Here is a 22,937-nt window from a genome sequence, read left to right as displayed (position 1 = left end):
TCAGAGCAGAGCCCTGGGTCTACTTTCCCAGGTCAGCCCTGGCCTTGACCAGCCCTGCAGAGCTCCAGTAACAACTCAGCTCCTGGGCCTCTCAGTCCATGGGAAACAAGTTGAAACATGGGTGCTTTACACGAACCCCCTTCCCTCTCTGGACCTGAGTTTCTTATCGCTAAAATGAGGTTGGTGAATTTAGCATCTCCCACATGTGTGTCGTACACACCCTTCTGATGCCCAGGGACCCACAGACAATTAATTTTAGAAATAGTCTATCTACTTCTTCCTCCAGGAAATTCTCAGTACATAGTTGTCTTTTAAAGGTTCTGGGAAGTCCTGCCCCAAGTCAGTTGTTTAAACTTGTGTTTCCCGATGTTTACTTTCATTTTACACTTATTAGCATCCTTCCAGAAATAATGTTCTATGAAACAAATCTTGGAACTGCTCAATGAACTATTCGTTAAGATGATGTCACTCTGATTTTTTTCCAGCCCACAGTCCATTCTACTAACTCACATCAGGAGGCATCAAACAAGTCCGTTTAATTTCTGTTACCACTCTCAAAGCTGGTCTCCTCTCACCTCCTGGGGGTAACTTGTGCTCAGCTCCTCATTTCCATTACTTTCTCTCCCAGGTCACAGAGAATAGAGTAGATGCCTTCCCCCTTCCACCAGTTTGTGTTTGTAAAAATTATCAAGATGTACGTGGTGGGCGTTAGGAAAGAAAAAATTACTATGAAACTCACACCTGACTCCACATTGCTCTACACAAAGTTTCTTTCCATAACTGAGGACCTAAGCCATTCTGAAGCCAGGCTTGTTATTCCACTGAAAGCATCTTCCAATGACCCCAGCCAATGAGAGTAACCAGAGGAAATCTCCAAGCAACACTGGGGGCGGGGGGGGGGGGCTAAGCGGGACCCCTGTCTCACAACCTCTGTCACCAGCCTCACACGTGCACTGTTGCACAGCATCAAAGTAGAAAGCTATACATCTCGCACAGACTTGCCTAGACAAGTCTCTCCTTTCAAAAATGAGTGTTGTGGCATCTGTCCACAGGACCCTTTGGGTTTGCAGATCTCCTGATCTCAGGCCAATAGAAGAGTGGGTTTTTACTGCATAGTTGCTAGCGCTGCTGCCATTAGGGAGAAACCAGAGAGACAGGAGAGCAAGGCTGGTGAGGCCATGCGCCAAATGCCTCAGGCTAAGCATTTCTTGCAACCCTCTTATGTTTATCTACATGCCAGATTTAAATTTTAAAAAGTGAATTATTTGTGTATTTCTTAGCAGTCTTCCCAGGGGAAAAAAATAGAAGCAATGCTACTTCTCCTTCTCTTTGCCAGGCCTTTACTCACATAATTCCTGCCTCCTCAAATGTGTTCAGTGCCAGAATCCTACTCTGTCAAAATCCTACTCTCCTTTCAGTGCCAAATTTATATGTCACTTCTTCAGTGCCAAATTTATATGTCACCTCCTTGATGATGAAGCCCCAGCCAGAACGAATCCTTCCCTGGCCTCCTGTAGCATTTTGTATTTCTTGGATAGCACATATCCAGCCTACTTTAGAGACTGAAAGGTGTGTGTGTGAACCAGTCTCTCCCACTAGCATGTAATTCCTTCAGCGTAGGGACTGTAGCTTACCTACAGCTTCCAGCCTAGTGCTTACACACATTAAATGCTCAATAAATGTTTATTGAATTAAATCTGTCTTCTCCACCTTGTTACCCAGGATTATCTTGTTGCAGGTAAAAGAAACCCAACTCAAGCTGACTTAGGCAAACAGAAAGACTTGTTCGTGTTCTTAGGGACAAACAGAATAATATAGTGGCATGTGATGCTAAGGGGCCCAGGGTAACCCCTGAATTTAGGATAGCCCCAAATGTTTCATCATGGGTTAGCTTCTATACCCCTCACTCTGTATCTCTCGCTCTGCCTCTCAGAGCTAATGCTCATTAAACCAACATGGGTCCTATGCCATCTTTAAATGATTCATTCTGGCCAAGGGAGTTGGCTAAAGCCAGGTTGTATGCTTTACCACATAACCATGTGATCAGCTGCATCTGAACCAGGATGACTGAAAGTGGGGCACAAGTTGTCCTTCTAGCTAAGAAAGGAGGCCTGGCCGCCGGGCAGGCAAAACAACAGGTATCACAACAGCCCCCTTCTAGTAAGATTAGGAAGGTGCTCCTAACAATTAGAACTGTTAAACAATGGGATAACTTCTGTAAGATATGGAGCTGATCTCATTTGTCATAAATATGCCATAGAGAATAGCAGGGGTTGGACCTCTAAAGTTCTTTTAAACTTACAACCTTTAAGACACAAATATTCACAGTGAAGAAAGAAACAAGAGAATAGAACACTGCTGAACTCACCTGCATTTTATTCCTTCTTTCTCTCTCTCTTTCTTTTTTTGCAGAGAGCAGATGTGGCCGTGGCCCCTCTGACTATTACCTTGGTCCGGGAAGAGGTGATAGACTTCTCCAAGCCATTTATGAGTTTGGGGATCTCCATCATGATAAAAAAGCCACAGAAGTCCAAGCCAGGGGTCTTCTCCTTTCTCGATCCTTTGGCTTATGAAATTTGGATGTGCATTGTGTTTGCCTACATTGGAGTGAGTGTCGTCCTTTTCCTGGTCAGCCGCTTCAGCCCCTACGAATGGCACAGTGAAGAGTTTGAGGAAGGGCGGGACCAGACAACCAGTGACCAATCCAATGAGTTTGGGATATTCAACAGCTTGTGGTTCTCCCTGGGAGCCTTTATGCAGCAAGGATGTGACATTTCTCCCAGGTCAGTCAGCTCTTTTCAACCCCTTTGCTCAGTGCTATATTTTTCTTGGTAAAAGCAAATACTGAAAAGTTAAGGAATACGAATTATTTACGGACTTCACTGTACTCAGTGTTTCAACTATGTATTACAGTCAACCATCTATTGCATGCAGTGGAATGTCTAGACACATCCTGTGCCTGGGCCAGTTCTGTCTACTATCTGTCTGATGTGCTCTGTCATGATTAATAGGCATAATCACAGCTCTGATGTTTTGCAGCTGAAAGGTACAGAGAAAGGGTAGGGGGACAGTATGGCACAATCAACTTTTATTGACCACTTGCTATAGACCAAGCAATGTTTTGAGTCTTCCATGTGTATTTATCTCATTGAATCCTCACAGAAGCATAAGGTGGGGCTATCATTAGATCTCCTTTTATGAATGAGAAGCCGTAAAAATGATGAATATTTTGGGAAGGTTAAACAGCTGGTAGCTAGGTGAGCTGCGATTCAGACCACCATCATGTACTACTTTGGAATCCTGAAGGAGCCGTGAATTATGAATGGGCTTTAGCATGCTCTATGTGGCCCCCATCCAGTCACCTGACCCTCAATTTCTTCATCTTAAAGAGAAAAGTTTTTTCTTGGTTTTAAGAAAGACCTTGGAAACAACCCGGTTCTAATGGTGATGATAACTTGGGCTCTCAGAAATGAGGGCTCTCAGAGGTGCCTGTGATATCACACTGAGTACTATGGTGAGCAAATCAGTGAGGTTCCAGCCCCACACATGGAACAAGAGTACCTCTGGTTTTGTCTGTTTTATATATTCAACTTGTGAATGATATTTCTTGTGTAAAAAGATTCTGAAGCTAAGAAAGGTGGGAAAGTGGGGGAGAGAAATTTGAAAACCACCAATCTAGACCAATTTCCACATTTATTTACATCCTGCCTTTGTGTGTAATGTTCTTTCAAGTACATTCTGAAATGTTCATGCCACAAATCTCCTCCGATTTCACTGATAAGGAAGCACTGACTGCATCTCCTTTTACAGTGGCATCATGTCTATGAACTCTTTCTCCAGTACGCAGTCCCTTGTAGACTACCAAGTTTCTGCAGCATGCAGGGAGGCATGGTTAAGAATTTGGCTACCATGGATCGATCTGCACACCCTCTCCCTTTCTGGGGGTATAATTGTGTATATATCAAGGCCTCATGGGCATGCACTGGAGATACCTTTACCACAGTTAAGATTATTTTGCATTTGAGTGTCGATGAAGACTAGTGTTCCTAAATGGCAATGGAATAAAATCTTTCTAAGGAGCTTCCTGCAGGACTCACTCTGCCTGCTGTATAATTTAGTCTCATCATTCACCATTATAATTTTGTTTTTCTTTAAATAAGAAGACAGCCGGGGGCGGGGTGCATGGGAGAGGAGGTGTGAGACTGGATACTTGGCCAATACTGGCAAACACATGGTGAAGAGTAGACAGAACCAAGCAGGAGAAGGGCTTACTTAAAAATAAATCAGGCCAGTGGATAAACAGTGAGAAGAAATGGTTCTTAACTAGTCAGTATAATGTAGAGCCATCAAAACATGCATGTATCTCAAAAGACCCACAGGCTTGTTTTTTCTCCACTATTTCCTTCCTCAGTGGGCATCTTACCTCCTAATGGCACCACGGTGGTCTGGCCTGAGACTCCCCACCATTCCTCCAGAGGACCCAAGTTGGTGGCCAACAGCTGAGTTCTGCCAGGCATGTTGTTGCTTGACCTTCACAGACATTGACAATGGTTCCCCATGTCACCACAGCCCCCATCTGTCTCCTTCCATTGCTCTGTTACTCAGCTCAGAGGGTATCTGAGTTTGTGACCTCTGGCTGCAAGAGGGTTTTCTGACGGACATCGGAGGGTTCCATAAGGGTATCTTAGGAACTGACACTGAGGTGAAGATGAGACTGAACAGGAACATACCCAGTCTCCTTCGTCCCAATTTCGAATACAACAACTCCACCCTATGCCTCTGCTTCTCCACCGGTAAAATGGAAATAAGAGTTTCTACCTCCAAGACTGTTGTGAGGTTTAGGAGATTGAACATATAGACCCAAAGCACAGTCTCCAGCCAGCACAAGGGAAGCACTATAAAGCAGTGGCTGTTTCTTATGATGTTATCAATTTAATACATTAGGCTTCTATGAAGCACACTTCCCTAGAAGAAAGTGTGCTTACACTGCTTTGGGCACAAGAGCAGGCACTAGACCTCTCTCTTCTGAAAAAGTCCAGTGTCAAAGCAGAAACAGCAGAGGTTCCCTCCACACCAGCAATGCCTGGACTCCGGAGGCTCCGCCTCACAGGAGGTGGGAGGATCTGTCATTGTGGATTAAAGGGTCTGACAGACACAGGAGTGAACCTGACAGAATAGGGAGTTTTATCCACGTGAGGCAGACTCTTTCTTATCGAGCTGGCCCTGGCCAATCCCAGATTGAGGGGCATATAAAAACCCCCTAAGAGCCAGAATGTACATCACAGTATTCCTTGGAAATATATGTTAAAGAGAAAAGGTATCTTGCTAGGACCAAACAAAAAGACAAAGATACTTCAGCAGTGATCTGGGCCAGAGACCAAGCAGACAACTATAAACACTAGCAGATTTCATACACATTTCCTGATGAATTAAAAAAGTTTCATGATGTGCATGACACCAGGTTAGACATTGTGGCTGCTTTGATGGAAAGCATTTTTAAGGCACTTGCATATATTAAACACCTTTTCCAATGAGCTTTGATTAATTGTTCTTGCTAATTACTGAAAGAATATACCATAAATTCTTACTAACTTAGAAAATGAGGGAATTAAGTTTCATCTGAATTGTATCTGCATTCATACACAAGTCATTCTATCTCTTTGTAACCTCTTCTAGATTCATGTTAATGTCTGTTAACCAAAGCCAGCAAAATGTGGCCAGATGTGGTTGTCTGCAAGAAACCAAATGACCTGACCACAATAACATAGACAGAGAATTACATTTCTCACATTACAAGAAAAGTGGTGGCAGACACTGGCTCTTGCTTGATTCAGTGACATCAGTGTCAGTTGCCCTGTGACTCTTTTCTTCATGCTTACAAGGTGGCAGCGCCCAGGCGCTGTGTCCATATTCAAGCAGCAAGAAGGGGAAGACCTGTTGCCAGCCATTACTATTTCTTTGGATCAGGAAAGAAAGGATTAATCAACAGAGTACTCCCCACCCCAAGCAGAAGTCTACTCCTATCTCATTAATCAGAACCATGGCCTGTGATCACTTCTAGTGGCAAGGGAGGCCAGGAGGCAAGAATTTGGGTGCTCTAGACTCCAGAGTAGAAGGGATGGGAATGCATGTCGGGGAGTCAGTCAGCAGCACTGTCTCAGGTGCCTGAAGTCAGTGTGTTCTGCACCAGCACCGTGAGTAGATAAAGTAACCTGTAATCGGCACATTTAATATAGTATACCAATAAATACTACCGAAATGCTTAAAGACGCCTCCCGCCTCCCTTTAAAATGTGTATGTGAAAATGTGGCTTTGTGTAACCTATTTTAACATTCAAAGTTAAAATTCACTTTAGCTGTGATCACAGATAAAAATGTCATCCATGAATTGACTTGTAGGCCTGCTTCTTGTGCCCAAAGATCTATTTTTAATACATATTTTAGATTCCTTTTTTTCAACAGAGAGGAACATTTTGAGAAGGGATATATGACAGACAAAAAATAACCGCAATCAAAATTTACCTTCAGTTTCCTCAACTTTTCTTCCTGTACCTTTTGTTCTGTTGGTGGCCAGTGCCACCCGTTTATCCAAAAGATGTTACTAACTGGCTATGATGTGAGGGCATGGCACTGGGTGCTGAGATGTGAAGATATACTGATGATGGAGCAAGAGGGGTGGGAGTCTTTGCTTCAGTGAGCAGGCACTATAATGGTATGAACAGACATTAAAGAAGTAATTGTGAATGTATAAATTGTGATGTGCTAGGAATAAGTGAACCTACTATAGCAATAGGTAATAAGGGAAGTGGAATTAAAGGGGACTTAACATGTTCTGAGAAGGTTTCTCTGAGGAGCTGATATGTAAGAAGTGAGGCTCATTAGGACTGTGAGACATAATAGCCATGGGTAAAGGCCCTCAGGTGGAAAAGAGTGTAGTGCTTTCAAGGATGGGAAGAGTTACCAGTGTGTCTGACTCACAGTCACTGAGGAGAATGAGGGTTTGAGATAACATTATAGAAGCAGGTAGAGGCCAGATCATGTAGGGCCCATGGCTATAGTATAGATTCAGAGTTTCACTCTCAATACGATGAAAAGACATTGGAATTGATTTACGTGCCAGAATGCCACTCTGGGGAGCTATGGGGAAAATGAATTGGAGCAGAGAATAGGCAAGAATAGAAGCAGAGGGACCAAGCAAGACACTCTCCCAGCCATCCAGGAGAAATTACAGTGATGGAAATTGTGAGGGTTGTGGAGATGGATTTGTGGTCTACTTTGAAACTACAATTAACAGCACTTGCTGATGGGTTGGATATGTGAAGGTGAGGAGAGGGAAGCGTCAACGGTGAATCTAAGATGAGGGAGCATTTAAAAAACACGGAGCTATCTAGTTCCAGAGTCCTTTAGCTCTGCGAGGGATTGTTAGGATGATCTCAGTTCTCCATTTCATGTTACAGATGAGAAAACACACCCAAGAGGAGAAAAGGATGCTCTCTAAAGGTGACTGAGAAAATAATTCTGGCTCTAGTGCCCAGACCAGAGCCACCTTCCATGCAGCCTCAATTCAAGGCTTCTTTGCCTGCAAGTGAACTGAAAGTGAGCCTCTTCTCTTCTTTATTCCCACAGCTTCCACTTCCCCATTGGCTTTTCCATGGGGTCAGTACTTTTCTGGGTTCAGGTGACCTCAGCACGGAGAATGAGAGGAATTTGGAAGGTCTTAAAGGAGCAGAGGAAAATGGGAGATTAGACTTCAGCTTTCAGAACCCACTCTTATTCCTGATTTTTTAAAGTAAAGTATCAGAATGTATGATAATTATCTCCACCTAGGTAAGATAATTACCCTCAGTGAGAAGTCTCAAGCGGGGGAGTGATGGCACTTGGAGATCTCTGGGAACAGCACACCACAACACCCAGCTAATGGACTTGTTGAGGGCCCTGTAACTAACTGATTCACCATGGGAACAGGGAAGCCAATGAGCAAAGCCCAAACCACAACACAATGACAGCCTGACCTTTGCATTCACACACAAATACCATAGCAACCAACAGCCTCGCCTCCACATTGAGGTGAAAAACCCCCCCACCCTCCCCCACCAAGCTTTCCCTCCAGGCCTCTCAGAGATAGCCAAGCAAACATCTTCCTCCTCTTCATGTGGCTGGAGTGGTGCAGAAGGAAGAAGGAGTGCTGAGAGTGAACATTTATGAAAGTGGCCTGAAATAATAACAGCTCACCTTTAGAAAACATAAGCCTCATAAAAGACATAGATTCACCACTGCAAGGAACAGTGTCCCGGGGATTTGTGAATAATGATGATACAAGAAAACTGTGATCGATGCTTTCAGCCTTGGAACTGAATGTGGGGGTTTCTACTGTGCCCCTGAATCAAAGTCACCTGGGATGTCTGTCAAAGTGCAGGTTTCCAGGCCTTGCTCCAGATCTGCAGAATTGGAAATTCTGCCACGGTGGCAGGTGTGATCTGTGCATGGACTGCCTAGGAGTGCCCCCTGCCCCGCCCCCATTGCTGAGGGACTCCAGCTCAATGCCTCCTTCCTTTTCGACTTTAGTCCTCTGCCACCTGACAGTGAGACCCAGAGCCAGGTTCTGATACTGAGCAGTTTCAGACCATTTAAAAGCATTACAGTTTCAGAAGCTCTGAAAGCCACATGGGAGTATTAAAATGGATGCAGTGACAGGAGAATAAAAGCTTCACTGGGTAAACAAGTGAAAAGCATCATTTTCTGCATCTCAGCCAGCAGTTCTGGCCATTAGCAAGGGGGGTAGGGGGAGGGTCAAATGGCTTGCTCTGTCTGGATTGCCTGAAAGTCTGAGATTGGAATAGTTTTGTTGAAGGAGAGATTTTTTTCTTCTTCCAAATCACAGTAGGCAAATTTACAGAACTGAAAGGGATAATCAGGACCATGTATTCGCTCATTAAGTGTTTATTCACCACTTGTTAGGAGGCAGATATGGTTCAAGGAGCTAAGGAAGATGTCAATGGACAAAGCAGCCAGAAATCCCTGCCCTCCTGGAGCTTAGCTTCTAGTGAGAGGGCACAGGCAATAAACAAGATGAAATGCAATCCCAGTTTGATAGGTGAAGATCCCCACATAGAGAGGGAAGAAACTTAGCTGAGGTCACGTGGATAATTACAGTAAGTTCAGTAACACAGGAATGGAGGCGGCTGGGGACTGTGATGCACTGAGACACATATGTGTCAGCTAAAGAGGGCCACTCCCACTCAGTTCTAGAAAGTCATTGTCATGGGAACTCTGTGCACATGAAGCAAACACATGCCTAGGTTCAGCTTGTGGGGGCACTACTTGGAGACCCCTGAAAGAATTCTGGGAAGTATAAAAACACTACTGTATCTTTCATACATTTAGACACACACGGAATCATACCTACACATTTTTTAAAGGATTCTCTTCTTCTCTTCTCCCTCCATTTTTGCTCCAAGTATAAAAGCTGATTGCTATGTTTTTCTTTTCTTTCATATGCCCTGGAAAATCCAGGCCATGAATGGGGGATGCACTAGAAGAACCCCTCCCCCGTTTCTTCTTAAACCCTCTCTGGAAATATAGCATTTGAGATTAAGAGACCCAACTGATCATGTGGAAAAAAGGACTAAGTTCTATATAGGGAAAGTGAAAGCATAATTAATTGAATTATGGGGAATGTTTAAGGAGCCTAATGGTTTTAAACATGAGTAAGGTACACCATCCAACTGCGGCAAATGAATACTTGCGCCCAAGCTATGTTTAAGGGAGATAATGGGTGAAATAAGCCCAAGGTACCTAGCAGAAAATAAACAGTGTCAAGCACACGAACACAGAAATTACACTCCTGGGTGACGATAGTCACTGTGATTATCTGGCAGCTTAAGGAGAAAGGGCCTTAAAATAAGGAGACACAGTAGCTGCTGGGAGCAGAATGGAGAGTCCTACCCAGCAGGGTACCTGGCAGCAGGTTTTGTCACAGGGGGCATGCCCACACCGTTGAAGGAGGAGCTTAGAATGAAATTCAATCTCATTCTACTAAGAACCCACTGGGGGAAGTCACTTCCTCTCTGTCTCACTTTTCTCTGATGCAAACTTGCAGCAAAACAGTCTCTACTATGTACCACCCCCAGCTAAGGCTTGTCTGCCTTTGTCTCCCAGGTTCAGTCAAAGCTCTAGCCAAGTCAAGTGGAGCGTCATTCTGTTTCCCAAGCCCCATTCCACTTGTGTGCCCTGACTTGGACTGACCTCTCCCATCTTTCCCGCTCAAGTCCTCCCCCTAGTGTGAATGCTGCCTTCCAAACCCCAATAGCTCCTCTGGAGCTGCTTTACAGTGATGGTTATAGCTTGAACTGCGGAGTAAGACTGCCTGTGATTGGATCCTAGCTCTACCACTTACAAGCTGTGTGAGCACAGGAAAATAGCTTCTGTGCACCTCAGTTCCTTCTTTGGGAAAATGAGGATGATAATCTGAAGACCTACTTCCAGAGGATATTTTGAATATTAAAAGACAATTCATGGAAAGCTCCTCCTTTGCTTGCATAGGGCTGACATACTAACAAATGTTATTGACATTGTCACCTGGATCTATGGAGACATCTTGTATCTTCAACCTTCCACTGTGGTTCCCACGTATATTTACTATCAAGTCACAGACTGGCAAACTTATCTCTGCAACTCATTCAAAACCTGACATAGGTTGTTGTATATTCTAATTATTCAACACATGTTTGTTGAATGAATGTGTGTACTTTCTAAGACCATGTCATATTTTTCACTTAATGTAGAGGAAGCAACCTGATGGAGAGAATTTCTGGCTGTCACTAACTATATGTCACATGGAGCATCTCAGTCCTGCTCTTTGAATGGATTTGGAGGAAGAGATAGAATTGGAGAAAAGGAAGTTAAATAGGCCCAGAAGACAAAGTTCCCTGGGTCTAATGCTGCCAGTTCCCAAAGTTGGCCTAATGTTGCCAGTTGCTCCACTATTCAGAAATGCTCTCATCGTATCTATTTGGGGAGAAATAATAATAATAATTGCTTTCATTTGTTGCACCTAGTATGTGTCAAGCACTCTGTTAAGTGTTAGACTACGTGACTTTTAATTGTCATGACAACCTCTGCCCAGGTACATCAACACCATTTTATAGATGAGAAAACTGAGGCTCAGAATGAGTAGCTCCCATATCCAAGGTTACCCAGAAAAGTTGGGATTATAACTTGCGTCTGCTTGATTCTAACACCCATGATTAGTCCTTGACACACTACTGTCTTCCATGACCAAAATCTTATGAAGATCCCTCAGGGAACTCTGTGAATTGTTAGAATTCATTTAAAAAGGCATCCTTAATTTTCTTTAATGAACCTTTTTTACTTTGAATTTTTCTTTCATTATTATTTTTCATAGTATCTTTGTCTTTAAAACCCACTTCTGAGGAAGGAAAGGTGAGCACCCAGAAGTATATCCTGCCCCCACCAGGAGTGAGTGTAGCATGGCCCACCGAAGTGAGGAAGATGGTAAAACAGAGACAAGGGCAAAGATGTAATTGGTGTCACTTTGGAGAGACCAACCTGCGGTTTCAGGTGGGAGGTGACTCTGGGCATACAGCAGGTTCCATAGTCAGGGCGAAAAGCTGGAGAGAGCAAGTTTTTAACTACAGCACTTTAGATATAAATAGGGGGTAGAAAGAGGCAAAGGGGATCACAAATGGCCCTAAAATTGTGAAGCTAGAAGCAGCTGGAATCTACACACTTATCCTATAGAAAGGGTTGTGCAAATGTGACGAGATGTATGTGGAAGGATGTTTGTTGCACTCTTGTTTTAAAAAGCTAGAAGCAGTCCACTGTCCCCCAGTAGAAACCCCAGGAGAGAAGGAATGGTTCATCATCCAATGAAATACAATGCAGCTGCTAAGGAAGGTGACAGGATGCCTGTGCTGCTGTGCAGAGACCTTCAGTGTTGCACAGCTGGGAAATAATGGGGTCTGGACCAAGCGCAGGCTCTTTTCACTGCACCATGCTGTCTCTCTGGGACAGAGGGAACTGAGGGGTGTGCAACCAAGGGCTAAATTCTGCGGTATGTAGAGTCAGTGCCAGAGTTTCTCTGAGACAGGAAAAATGAGTGTGGGCTGCAGTGAAAAGAGACTTCTGGGAAACATTGGACCACACCTTAAAGATGAGATAAGATTTTCTACAAAAGAAAAGCAAAGTGAACAGGGAACTCTCTGATGGGGATCAGCATGAGCAAAGGCACTGAAGCAGGTACATGTTGAGCCATGGGGCTTGTCAATCAAAGTCATCCCTAGGTACTCATGAGCCCAGGGTTCAAAGCTCATCGAGTTCAATAATATACTCAACACCATGGCTTTTGGGGCCCTTAACTGGTTTTAAGGCCATTAGAATGTTACCTGAGAAACAAACAAAAGTGAAAATAGGCTATGTTGGGCTAGTTCTTTAGTTGCCACCAAAAGGTAATTTCCAACTCCCTGTGGAGTACCTTTATTGATTGGTGTTAAGGCTTGGTCAACCATCGATGGAAGCGTGTCTGTCAGCCAGCATCTAATTTCTGGAATTCAAAAGGTCCTGGCTGGATGCTCAAAGAGTCCCAGCTACTGCAGCTGCAAGGTCATTTATCTCCTGAGCAGTAGGCAGCAGGAGCTGTCAGGCAGAAAGATGCCTTCCCCCTGTGGAATTCTTGCTGGGCACACACTCGATATTCATCTTCTCTTTCATGTCCTATTCTTTATGTAGGTACCTATCTGGGAATGGGAGCAAGAACAGAAACAAGTTTATTCTGTTTTGTCTCTGGTTACTGTGGTTATATAATTCTACAGATAGAAAAGAGAACTATTCAGTGAAATGCTTTAATTGAGCGCCATGTAGGATCTCAACCTTACATTAAGCCCAATGCTAAGCATTACGGCGGATGCAAAGAAAACACATGAGTTCAGATCTCTGACTCTGCAAGTCAGTAGAGAAACCAAGATACATGAGAAAAAAGGTAGATAATGAAGTAGAATGAGTATCTGAATAATTCCCAAATGTAGGATTTATAGTCAATAGGTAGAGAAGAGAGAAAAGTCACTGAGGACTAAAATGATCTGGGCCAGCTTACTACAAAAAGAGACTTGGGCTGGTCCCAAGGAATAAAGTTAAACTCATAAAAGAAACTCCAGGTAAGGAAGTTGGAGGGGAGGGATGGTGTCTAAGCAAAAAAAAATTGGGAGATTAATGTGTTTTGAGATCATATTCCCATTATTCAGATAGACCTGGGTTTGGACCTTAGTCCACCAGTTACTAGCTATAGACTTGAGCTAGTAACTTAACCACCAAGCCTGTTTTCTCAACTGTAAAATGAGGCGAGGGGCCATTAATACCAATATTACAGGATTTTTGTAAGAATATGTGAGCAAAAAGAGGCTAAATCATGTTGCCTAGTGCCTAACATATACTAGGAGTTCAAAAAATCTTAATTTGTAAATCTTAATTTTCTTTCCCTTAATTTGTGTTAATCACTTTACTTCCTTCTACTTTGTCCCTGGCCTCCCACCAATCAGCTACTCTCTGCTAGGAGCTTCCTGAGGCTCCCCGACCAGCATCTCCTTATCTGGCTATGCTCCTGGCCCAGCACCAGCCGGAGGGAAGCCTGGAGGCTGTCTGCAGGAAAAGGCTGCCAGGTGCAGTGTTATGACTTGAAGTTATTAGCAGCATTATTCATCCCATCCCAGGATTGTTCCTCAGCTCAAGCTGAGGTCCTGGACCTGAGGTCCTTCTGCTCTCCCAGCATAACTCGTCTTCTGGGCAGGGACGCCTCCTTGCCAAGCCCCTCGGTCCACCACTTCCCTCCTGATCTCTGGGGCACTTGGTTTTGTTTCTTAGTGGTCAGCATCATGGTGGTTTTCTCTGCAGCCCAGGGTGAAAGACTGTTTTTGCAGGACTTGTAAACGTGCAGGGCTTTTCAACAGAGTAGCTAAGAAGACCATGTTCTCTGGAGTTCGACCTGGGCTGGATTCTCCCTCTTATACTAATTTGCTGTTTGTCCCTTATACTAATAATGTCCCTTATACTAATGCTGTTTGTCCCTCTTATACTAATTTGCTGTGGGCCACTAACTTAGCAACCCAGCACCTCTGTCACTACTGCTGCATAACAAGGCACCCCCAACCTATGGTATAAATAACAGCCATTTTGTTATGCTCAGGATTCCATAGGTCAGGAAATTTGAAAAGACGGACAGTAGCTTTTCGTGGCCCTGCTTAAAGATGTGTGGGGACTCAGACGAAACAACTGCAAGGCTGTGGATGACTTGACATATAGGTGGGGGGAATCATCTGAAGTCTCATTCACACGTGTGGCTGGCAGGAGAGGCTGTTGTCCTAAACACCCACACATGCCTTCTCTATGCTCTGCTTGGGTCCTCATAGTACGGTGGCCAGGCTGCAAGAACAGATATTCCAAGAGAAGCGGGCAGAGGTGTATTATCTTTTATGACCTTACCTTGGAAGTCACACAAGGTGACTTCTGCCACAGTTACAGACCCAGCCATACCAAAAGGGAAGGAACAAGGATTCTACCATTCAGTAGGACACGTGCCAAATCATATCATAAGAGCACATGGAATGGGAGAAGTTTCTGTGGGAATCTTGCAAAATACAATCTGCTACACTTTACATAAAAATGAAGGTGATACTCTTTGACATCATTGCAAATATTAAATGGGATAAGGTATTTAAAGTACTTAGCATGGTCCTGATATGTAATAAGTGCTCAATAAAAGGTATGTTTTCTCTCTCTCTCTCCCCCCTCACCCCCATGTACAGATACTATACATATATGAAATTTACAGTCAATGTTTATTAATATTCCATACAGTTAGTTGTTCTTAATATTTTGTGTCCATAATAGACACTAGTAATTATCTAAGTTAATGGCTCTATAGATTATATCCTTAATGAACCTATGGAGTAGTGCCCTGAAAGTCAGATAGTTTCTTGTCTAATTACCTCTAATTTTGGAAACCAAGGTCAAGAGAATTCACACAGTGGTTTAAGTTAGTGTTGAACAATGCTCCCTTGTAATTTAGACTTGGATGAAGCATTTTTTGTTTCAGATAACTCCGACGACTCTTAGCAAACAATGAGCAATTTTTCAGAAGACTGATGTTTAGATTTCAACACCTATCAGGATCAGTAGGGCCTTGAACATCATCATAATCCCCAGAGGCAAATGAAAGCAGACAAGAGGAACCCAAGAGCCTGGTGTGTTCTCATTCTGCAGGTCTGAATGCTAAAATGAGCAAGGTCATTTTGCCTTTGCTTTTGAGACTGTATAGATTGTTCCTGCTTCCCACAGCCAAGGTTCCCCATATTTAGGTAGTATTTGCTCATTGCATCAGCCATGCAGAACAGTCAGAGTTAGCAAAATTGAGTCACTGTGCCTTTGTATCTCCACACTAAGAAGTAAAGCCAAGAGGAACAGAGAAAAGGGGCATGGTTTGTTTTTCTTCATCGGGGTTGTGTAGAGAGCCTGGCTGGACAAGGACAGGAGTCAGAAGAGACAACTGTGGCCAAGTGGCCTAGGACAACTCTTTCCCTTTCTCAGACCTCAGTCTGAGTGATCTGACACACTGCAGTGGAGCGTTTACAATGAGCTCTCTTCCTAGTTTGGTAAAGAGTGCACAGACATCAGGTCTTTGCTCCCATGATGTTTATGGTTAAACTAAGGACATCAGATGGACACACAGGGGACAGTGGACTTACCAAGCTCAGGGGTATCCTGGGCCCCAGGTGCCATCCATTGGTAATCCAAAAAGAAGAGATGGGTATTGATAGAAGGTCAGTCCTCATCTACCCATCTGCAAGGAGAAGGAAAAAGGGCAGGCACATTATTAAACCATAAGCTAATTGGTTAGGCCACTGGCCAATTTACTGAAACTCAAAGGAGTAAGAAAATTTTTCATACTTATGTAGAGAACATTCAGTTTATTTTTTAAAACTTCAACCTCTTTTAATCATGCTAATTAAATTTGATATAACAGAAAATTTTAATTGGAGATAGGCTTTCCTCGTATCTTCCCCCTTTGACACAGAGTTGATTTTTTTTCAATTTTATTGAAGTATGACAAATTAGAGCACAATCATAAATGCACATATACAGCTCAACTAATTTTTGTGACGTGAAAATGCCTGTGTAGTCAGAACTCAAATTAAGAAATACAGCAGGTCCTCAAATAATATTTCATTCAATATCATTTTGTTATAACATTGATGAGAAGCTGTAGAAACTTAACTCTTGTTTATATCAAGTAGCCTGTGTAAAACCTGCTCCATTATCCTTCATTTCACTTGAAATCACTGAGCCTGTCGACGACACTCAGGCATCCCTCCCCTCTTTGCCCTTCTCCACACAACACTAACCAGTATTCTGATATCTGACAACATAGATCATTTTACTGATTGAGCTGTGTTTGAATTTCATGATTGGAATCATACAATATATATTCTTTTGTGTCTGGCTCTTTCTGCTCAGTGTTACATTTAAGAGTCATCCATTTTATCACATATAGTTCTGATCAATTAATTCTCACTGTTGTATACTATTCACTTTGTGGCTATACCACAATTCATTTATCCACAAATAAATCCAGAAGTGTGATTTTCTTTGCACGTAAGCATTTGGGTTGTTCCCAGAGTAAGGCCATTACAAATAATGCCTCTATAAATATCCTTGTAAACCTCTTTTAATGAACATATGTGAATTTTTGTTCTAGGAAAGGAATTCCTAGGCCATGTTATTTGTAATTTTTGTTGTAGATTTTTTCAAACTATTTTCTAAAAATAAATTTATATCTCATCAGCAATGTATATGAGTTACAGTTACTCCACATTTGCCTTTTTTATTTTAGCAAGTAGGTGAGTTATAATATCACATTATGGTTTTAATTTGCATTTACCTGATGACTAGTACCTTTTTATGTTTACTAACCATTTGTGTACCCTCTTTGATAAAATACCATTGTAAGTCTTTTGCCTATATTTTTGTTAGGTTATCCATCTTTTTCTAATTTTTGTGCAAGCATTCTTTATATATCTTCCATGTGTATTCTTTTCAGATGCCTGCATTATCAATATCTTCTGTCCTGTGGCTTGTCTTTTCACTATCTTGGCAGTACTACTGTATGATGAACAGAAATACATAATTTTAATGTAGTCCATTGAGCAAGTTTTTTTTCCTTTATGATTAGCACGCTCTGTATCTTGCTTTAAAAGACTGCTACTCAAAGTCATGGAGATACTCCTTTATGATTTATTCTGAAATTTTACCTTTCACATTTAGATCTATGTGTCATGCAGGTATGGGCAAGAGAGAGGGTCAAGGTTATTATTGTTATTGTTGTTGTTGTTGTATGTGGATATTCCAGTACAGCTAGCATGTACATTCTAGCTGTATGAGAAAGCCATTCTTTCTCTCCATGACATGCCCCTTCCTCATAAATTAGGTCACCAAATGCATATTGGTCTGTTCCAGGACTATGGATTCTGTTCTGGTGATATGCTTGTCTATTCTTGCCCCATGCCACTCTATCTTAATTAGTATATCTTTATGACAAGTCTTGGTAACTAGTAACTAGGTGTCTGTAAAGCCTGCTCATGGGTGCTAAAATAGAGGCTAGATGATTCTATTGTGGGTGGGGGTATAGAAGGGATTCTCTCTACACAGAGGGTTGTATGAGATAATGTCTACACCCTTTTCTAACTATGGGATAGGATGATTCTGTAGAAGCATAAGAGATGGTGGTTTTCTCAAAGGCCGGGACAAACCAATAGCTGAGAATGGGTCAGTGATTTTTCTGGACAGCATTTCAAAACACCTAAAACTGATGGGCAAAGCTGAGGACACTTCTGGATAGAAAAAGTACCCTTTAGATTTCAAAAACAGAACAACACAAAACTCTGGAGACTGCCAGAGAAAGGCGGAGAAATTTATTCTCTTTCATTTAAATTAACCTAGAAGAAGGAACCGCATGTCAAATAGAATAGGAGGTAGGGAACAAAAAGAAATTTGTTGTGCATTCAGAACAATGGTTGCTTTTATTGAATCATAGTTCCAACTCAATGTGTAGAGAAAGCTGTGGATGGCACTGGCACACCACGAGAGAGATGAACAAGTAAAAGGTATACATGTTTTAAAGGCAGCATGTTTTGTGCCAGTTGAGTTAAAGACTATCACTAAGTAATAAATGGGTTGGGGCAAGTAAACTCAGGGTACTAATGGAGCCATGAATCACCAGCTCACTGAACATGAGAAAAAGATATATAACTCTCACAAAAAGTAAACTCATCCATAGCCTTGAACCACAGAGCAAAAAGTGTTCTGTGCAAAATTCAGTTCCATTTCATCATGTGAATTTTCCGCCCTGTTTATGTCAACCATGGTGGGATGCTATGGCTTTGAAAAGGTTAAAATAAACAATATTCCCTTTCTGTTGCAGCAAAGCAAAACTCCCCACACACAATAAATCAAAACTGTACCTGATAAAAATTGAACAATTCCATCATTTTCTGAAACCTCTAAAACACTCAAATTTGTTTCAGTACTTCTGCAAACAATTCAGTCAATCATTTTAGCCAATATGTTAGGCACCTACATCGGAGTCAGGACCGGGCTGAGTGGGAGAGCCTCAAGGAGACTAACACAGTCTGTGCACACACATGGACACACATGCAACGCACCCTTATTTCTTAACTCAGTGAAAAATGCCCTCCTTTCAGCATCACAGCAGGCTTTTCATGCTATTACAGCTGCTTTTTCAGTACTAGCTCCTAGGCCATGAAATTTCTCTGTGCATAGGTTTGGGGGGGTGGCATGAGACTGCATTTCTAACAAACTGCAGGTGGAGCCAATGCTGTGTCTTGAGTAGTGAAGCTCTAGGCTCACTCTGAGTGTTGTCTTGCCTACCACTGTAACCCTAGCATCTTCCACAGAGCCTTAATGAATGCACATTAAGTGAAGAAGTAAATGAAGAAATGTCAATATTCCTTTTGCCCTGGCCAGCTGGTTCGGCTGGCTGGAGTGTCATCCCACATACCAAAAGGTTGCAGGGCGCGTGCAGGATGCTGCTGATCAATGTTTCTCTCTCAAAACAATCTCTCTCTCCCCCCTTCCTCTCTCTGTAAAATCAATAAATATATCCCCAGGTGAAGATATATTTAAAGTATATATATCTTGTGATTTGTATTTATCAGTACATTTTTATACTGGTAGACAAGAGAAAAGTTCAGCAGTATGGGCATAAATACAGAAATAAGAATAGTCATGGGCTAATAAAGAAGGTATGATGGAGAGATAAAGGAAGTAAAATAGGAATGTATTATCAAATTATAAAGGGTTTTGAAACCAAGCAAAGGACTGAATATTAAGCAGGAAATAAAGAATAAGTCAGTAAGTTTATAAATAGAAACATAATAGGCTAGCATAGTTTTTTTTCCTTCCTTCCTTCCTTCCTCCCTCCCTTCTTTCCTCCCTCCCTCCCTCCCCCCTCCCTTCCTTCCTTCCTTCCTCCCTTCTCTCCTCCCCCCTCCCTTCCTTCCTTCCTTCCTTCCTCCCTTCTCTCCTCCCTCCCTCCCTCCCCCCTCCCTTCCTTCCTTCCTTCCTCCCTTCCTTCCTTCCTCCCTCCCTTCTTTCCTCCCTCCCTCACTCCCTCCCCCCTCCCTTCCTTCCTTCCTTCCTTCCTCCCTTCTCTCCTCCCCCCTCCCTTCCTTCCTTCCTTCCTCCCTCCCTTCTCTCCTCCCTCCCTCCCTCCCCCTCCCTTCCTTCCTTCCTTCCTCCCTTCTTTCCTCTCTCCCTCCCTCCCCCTCCCTGTTTTCCTCCTCCCTCCTCTCTCCCTCCCTCCCCGCTCCCTTCCTTCCTTTCTTCCTTTTTAAGATGTTAAATCTGGTGGCACTGAGCAGCCTGGAAAGAAAAGCAGTAGGTAGCATATTGTTGTACTAATTTAAACAGAAGATCCTAAGGTCCCAGAGTAGCTTCAAGGCAGTGAGGAGGGAGGAAGAACTGATTAACAGTCCCTGTATTTCAATGGTATGATCCATTCTCTTGTATCAGACTGCAACTCCTCTGACTCAGCCAAGTCATCAGAGCACGGTGGGCTAGCTTTAGCAATTCGAAGGTTTAGACCTCTGACTTCAAGGTAACAAGCTCATGTGACTTTATTGGGCATATTGTCATGTGTGCCTAGAGACAGGGCTCAGGTGAGAATTCCTCCCTGCCTCCAGGTTCCCTCCCTGAAGTCTGCTCTGCTCTGCACCCTTCAAATCTAGCCCTCTAAAACAAACTTGATCATACTCTATTAAATCTTCCCCAGAACAGCAGGGTAAATCCTGAGCCTATGAATGTGCATTTCAAAGTTTTGTAAGGTCTGGCTTCTACTTCCCTAACCTCATCTGCACCTCTACCTCTATTTTTCTATCTGTTTCTACCCCTCCTATATTCTGGCCTTTTTTATGTTCTGTTGCATTCCGGACTCCTGGACCTTCTTTGAATTTTCACCTCCCTATCCCTTTACCTGGAGAATCTATTGCACCCCACCTCATTCTCCACAACCCAGCTCAAATATCACTTTCTCAGGGGAGTCTCTCCTGGTCTCCTCTGCTCCACCTGCTAAAACAGCTCTTCCCTCAGAAATCCCATGCATTTTTTACATATTTCTATTATTTCTTAGGAAATTGTCTGTCATTCTGTAATTCTTCTCTTTTTTCCCCACTAGAATGGAAGCTCCCTAAGAGCAGAACCCAATTTTTACTCATCTCTGCATCCATTTCCACTAGAGAGCCTGGTTTATAGCAGTCATTCCATAATATTCCATATGGCACTCATGGAAATCCAGCAGCGTCATTGAGGTCCCCAATAAGAAAACGAAAGCATTTGCAGGGATGCCTTATGCCATGCCATATGGAGGGTGAATACTCTAAAGCAGAACCCCCAGGAATCCACAACGAAGTCAGGTCGATAGACAAAGTGGACACAGGGTATGCATCTGGACCATGGGAGCTCCCAGTGAGCTGGCCTGACTCTGGGGGGCTTTGTAACCTGAACTCACCACTAAGGCTTTTTCACTTGTCAGACCAATGAAATTCAGTGGAGCATAGTTTTGAGACACTGATATAAACCATGTAAATTACTGTAGAAATCACATATTGTGTTCACTAGGCTGGCTACTGCTACTTCATTACCTGATAAAGAGCAGACAACAGAGGGTTTATTCATATGACACCAAGTAATTTATTTTCTGTAACTGTCAATTAAAATAAAGCGATCATAGAGGCAGACTTTACTTTGTGAAAGCCATTCCTGGAAAGCTATATGAACAATTAGGTTTGGGCTCATTAAATTCTGATCTAACTGTATCATGGGAGTGTAGTATTTAAACCAATCTGCTTTTTTGATAAAGGTCTCCTTTGTGTCTCTTGTACCAATCTTGATTTTCACGGGGCACAGTGCCTGTATGAAGGAATCCATCAGAATCTTAAAAGACAAATTTTTTGCAGCACTTCCCTGTATCAGAGTACCTCTGTCAAGGGAAATCAAGGGAGTGAAGCTGAGTTGAGTTGCTTTTCAAGACTCAAGAATATTTATTCCTCCTTAGCAAATGGAATATTAAACTAAGACCCAGTGGTCCTGCTACCATTTCAGTGTCTCTCACATTACTACAGTTGCTGATCATTGGGTACTCCGGGTCAGCCTCTCCACTGGGCCAACTGTAGTTAGATTGGACCCATCTCTCTGTAATCCCTTTAGTACTTTCTTAACAGTTGAATGAGAAAAGAAAAACAAGTGCCACACCAATTCTTTTTTCAACAATTAAAATTCTTATTTTAGAGCATTTTATATAAATTTAGCCCCAGATTTTCTTTCTAGTCCCACATTAATTTTGAAAAATTATATGCAGATTATCCAACAAGGAATATCATTAGTCGGCAACAAAGTACATCACAGTGGTGAAGATTAGTAGGGAGGACAACCTTTATTCAGTATTCAACAAACACTTATTGAGGCTCACTAAGTTTCTGCAGAAGAAGTAAAAAACACAGTCCCTGTTTGTTAGTAAAGAGGGGAACTTGAATTTATTGGTAATCTACCGTAAGATATACATTACGTTAGAATTTATATGTTACCTCACTTACTGCACTTAAAATTTAGTTAAGGAAGAATGATGATAATAGTAATAACGGTAACATTTGTTTAACACTTACCGTGTGTGCGGCACCGTTGTGACTATTTGCATGCACTACCTATTTAAATCCTTAACAAGGCTATGCTATCTGTACAACCCTGACCCTATGAGCTGTATATAACTGTCCCTACTTTAGAAACAAACAACTGAGTTTCAAAAACTTGCTCTACATCACACAGCTAATAAAGCAGGGAGCCCCGATTTAAATCAGACCTGCCCAGCTCCAAAGTGTGTGTTCTCAACTCTCCACTATATTGCCTGCCTTATAAATCACTTAGAAATGCCAAGATCTGACATATTCTGACATAAACTCCCTAGAAAGGTATCTTTTATCCCATTTAAACTGAACTGTTCACTATTCCACAGTCACAACTGTGCTTTTCTTCACTCCTTATTGGTTGTGGCTTTTCAAGTCCTCCTTTTTCACAGTGGAGGAAGGCATTGAGCTTGACCTTGAAGAATAAATAGGAATTCCATGGTGGAAGAAGGAAAAATCAGTTCAAGTGAGAATGGCAAGCTCACAGTTCTAGAGGAGGGATAAATATGGAGCATGTGACCTAAAAGTGAAGCCATTGGAAACCATTTCTAGAGTTGTGGGGTGGGGAGGAGGGAAAGAGCCCAATCTGTTCTGGCTCCTGCCTGTCTGTCCAACCTCAATTCAGAGCGCTCCTCTGTCCCTCCCTCTCTGTGGTGCCGCCACACCAGCCTCCTTC

The 22,937-nt window shown here is 42.6% G+C and overlaps 1 protein-coding gene across 2 annotated transcripts in view; it reads left to right on the top strand.

Annotated features, from left to right (window-relative positions):
• GRIA1 (glutamate ionotropic receptor AMPA type subunit 1) overlaps positions 1-22,937 on the top strand; it is a 274,653-nt gene that overhangs the window by 188,677 nt on the left and 63,039 nt on the right. For both annotated transcript variants that reach the window (XM_037156917.2, XM_037156918.2), the window contains exon 11: positions 2,413-2,783. In XM_037156917.2, the coding sequence (XP_037012812.1) occupies positions 2,413-2,783 (371 nt within the window). The remainder of the gene's footprint in view (positions 1-2,412; positions 2,784-22,937) is intronic.

The sequence above is a fragment of the Artibeus jamaicensis genome, unplaced genomic scaffold (genome assembly GCF_021234435.1).
Source record: "Artibeus jamaicensis isolate MK-2021 breed Jamaican fruit bat unplaced genomic scaffold, CSHL_Jam_final contig_432, whole genome shotgun sequence".
Lineage (NCBI taxonomy): Eukaryota > Metazoa > Chordata > Mammalia > Chiroptera > Phyllostomidae > Artibeus > Artibeus jamaicensis.
This window is presented reverse-complemented; position numbering and strand designations above follow the sequence as displayed.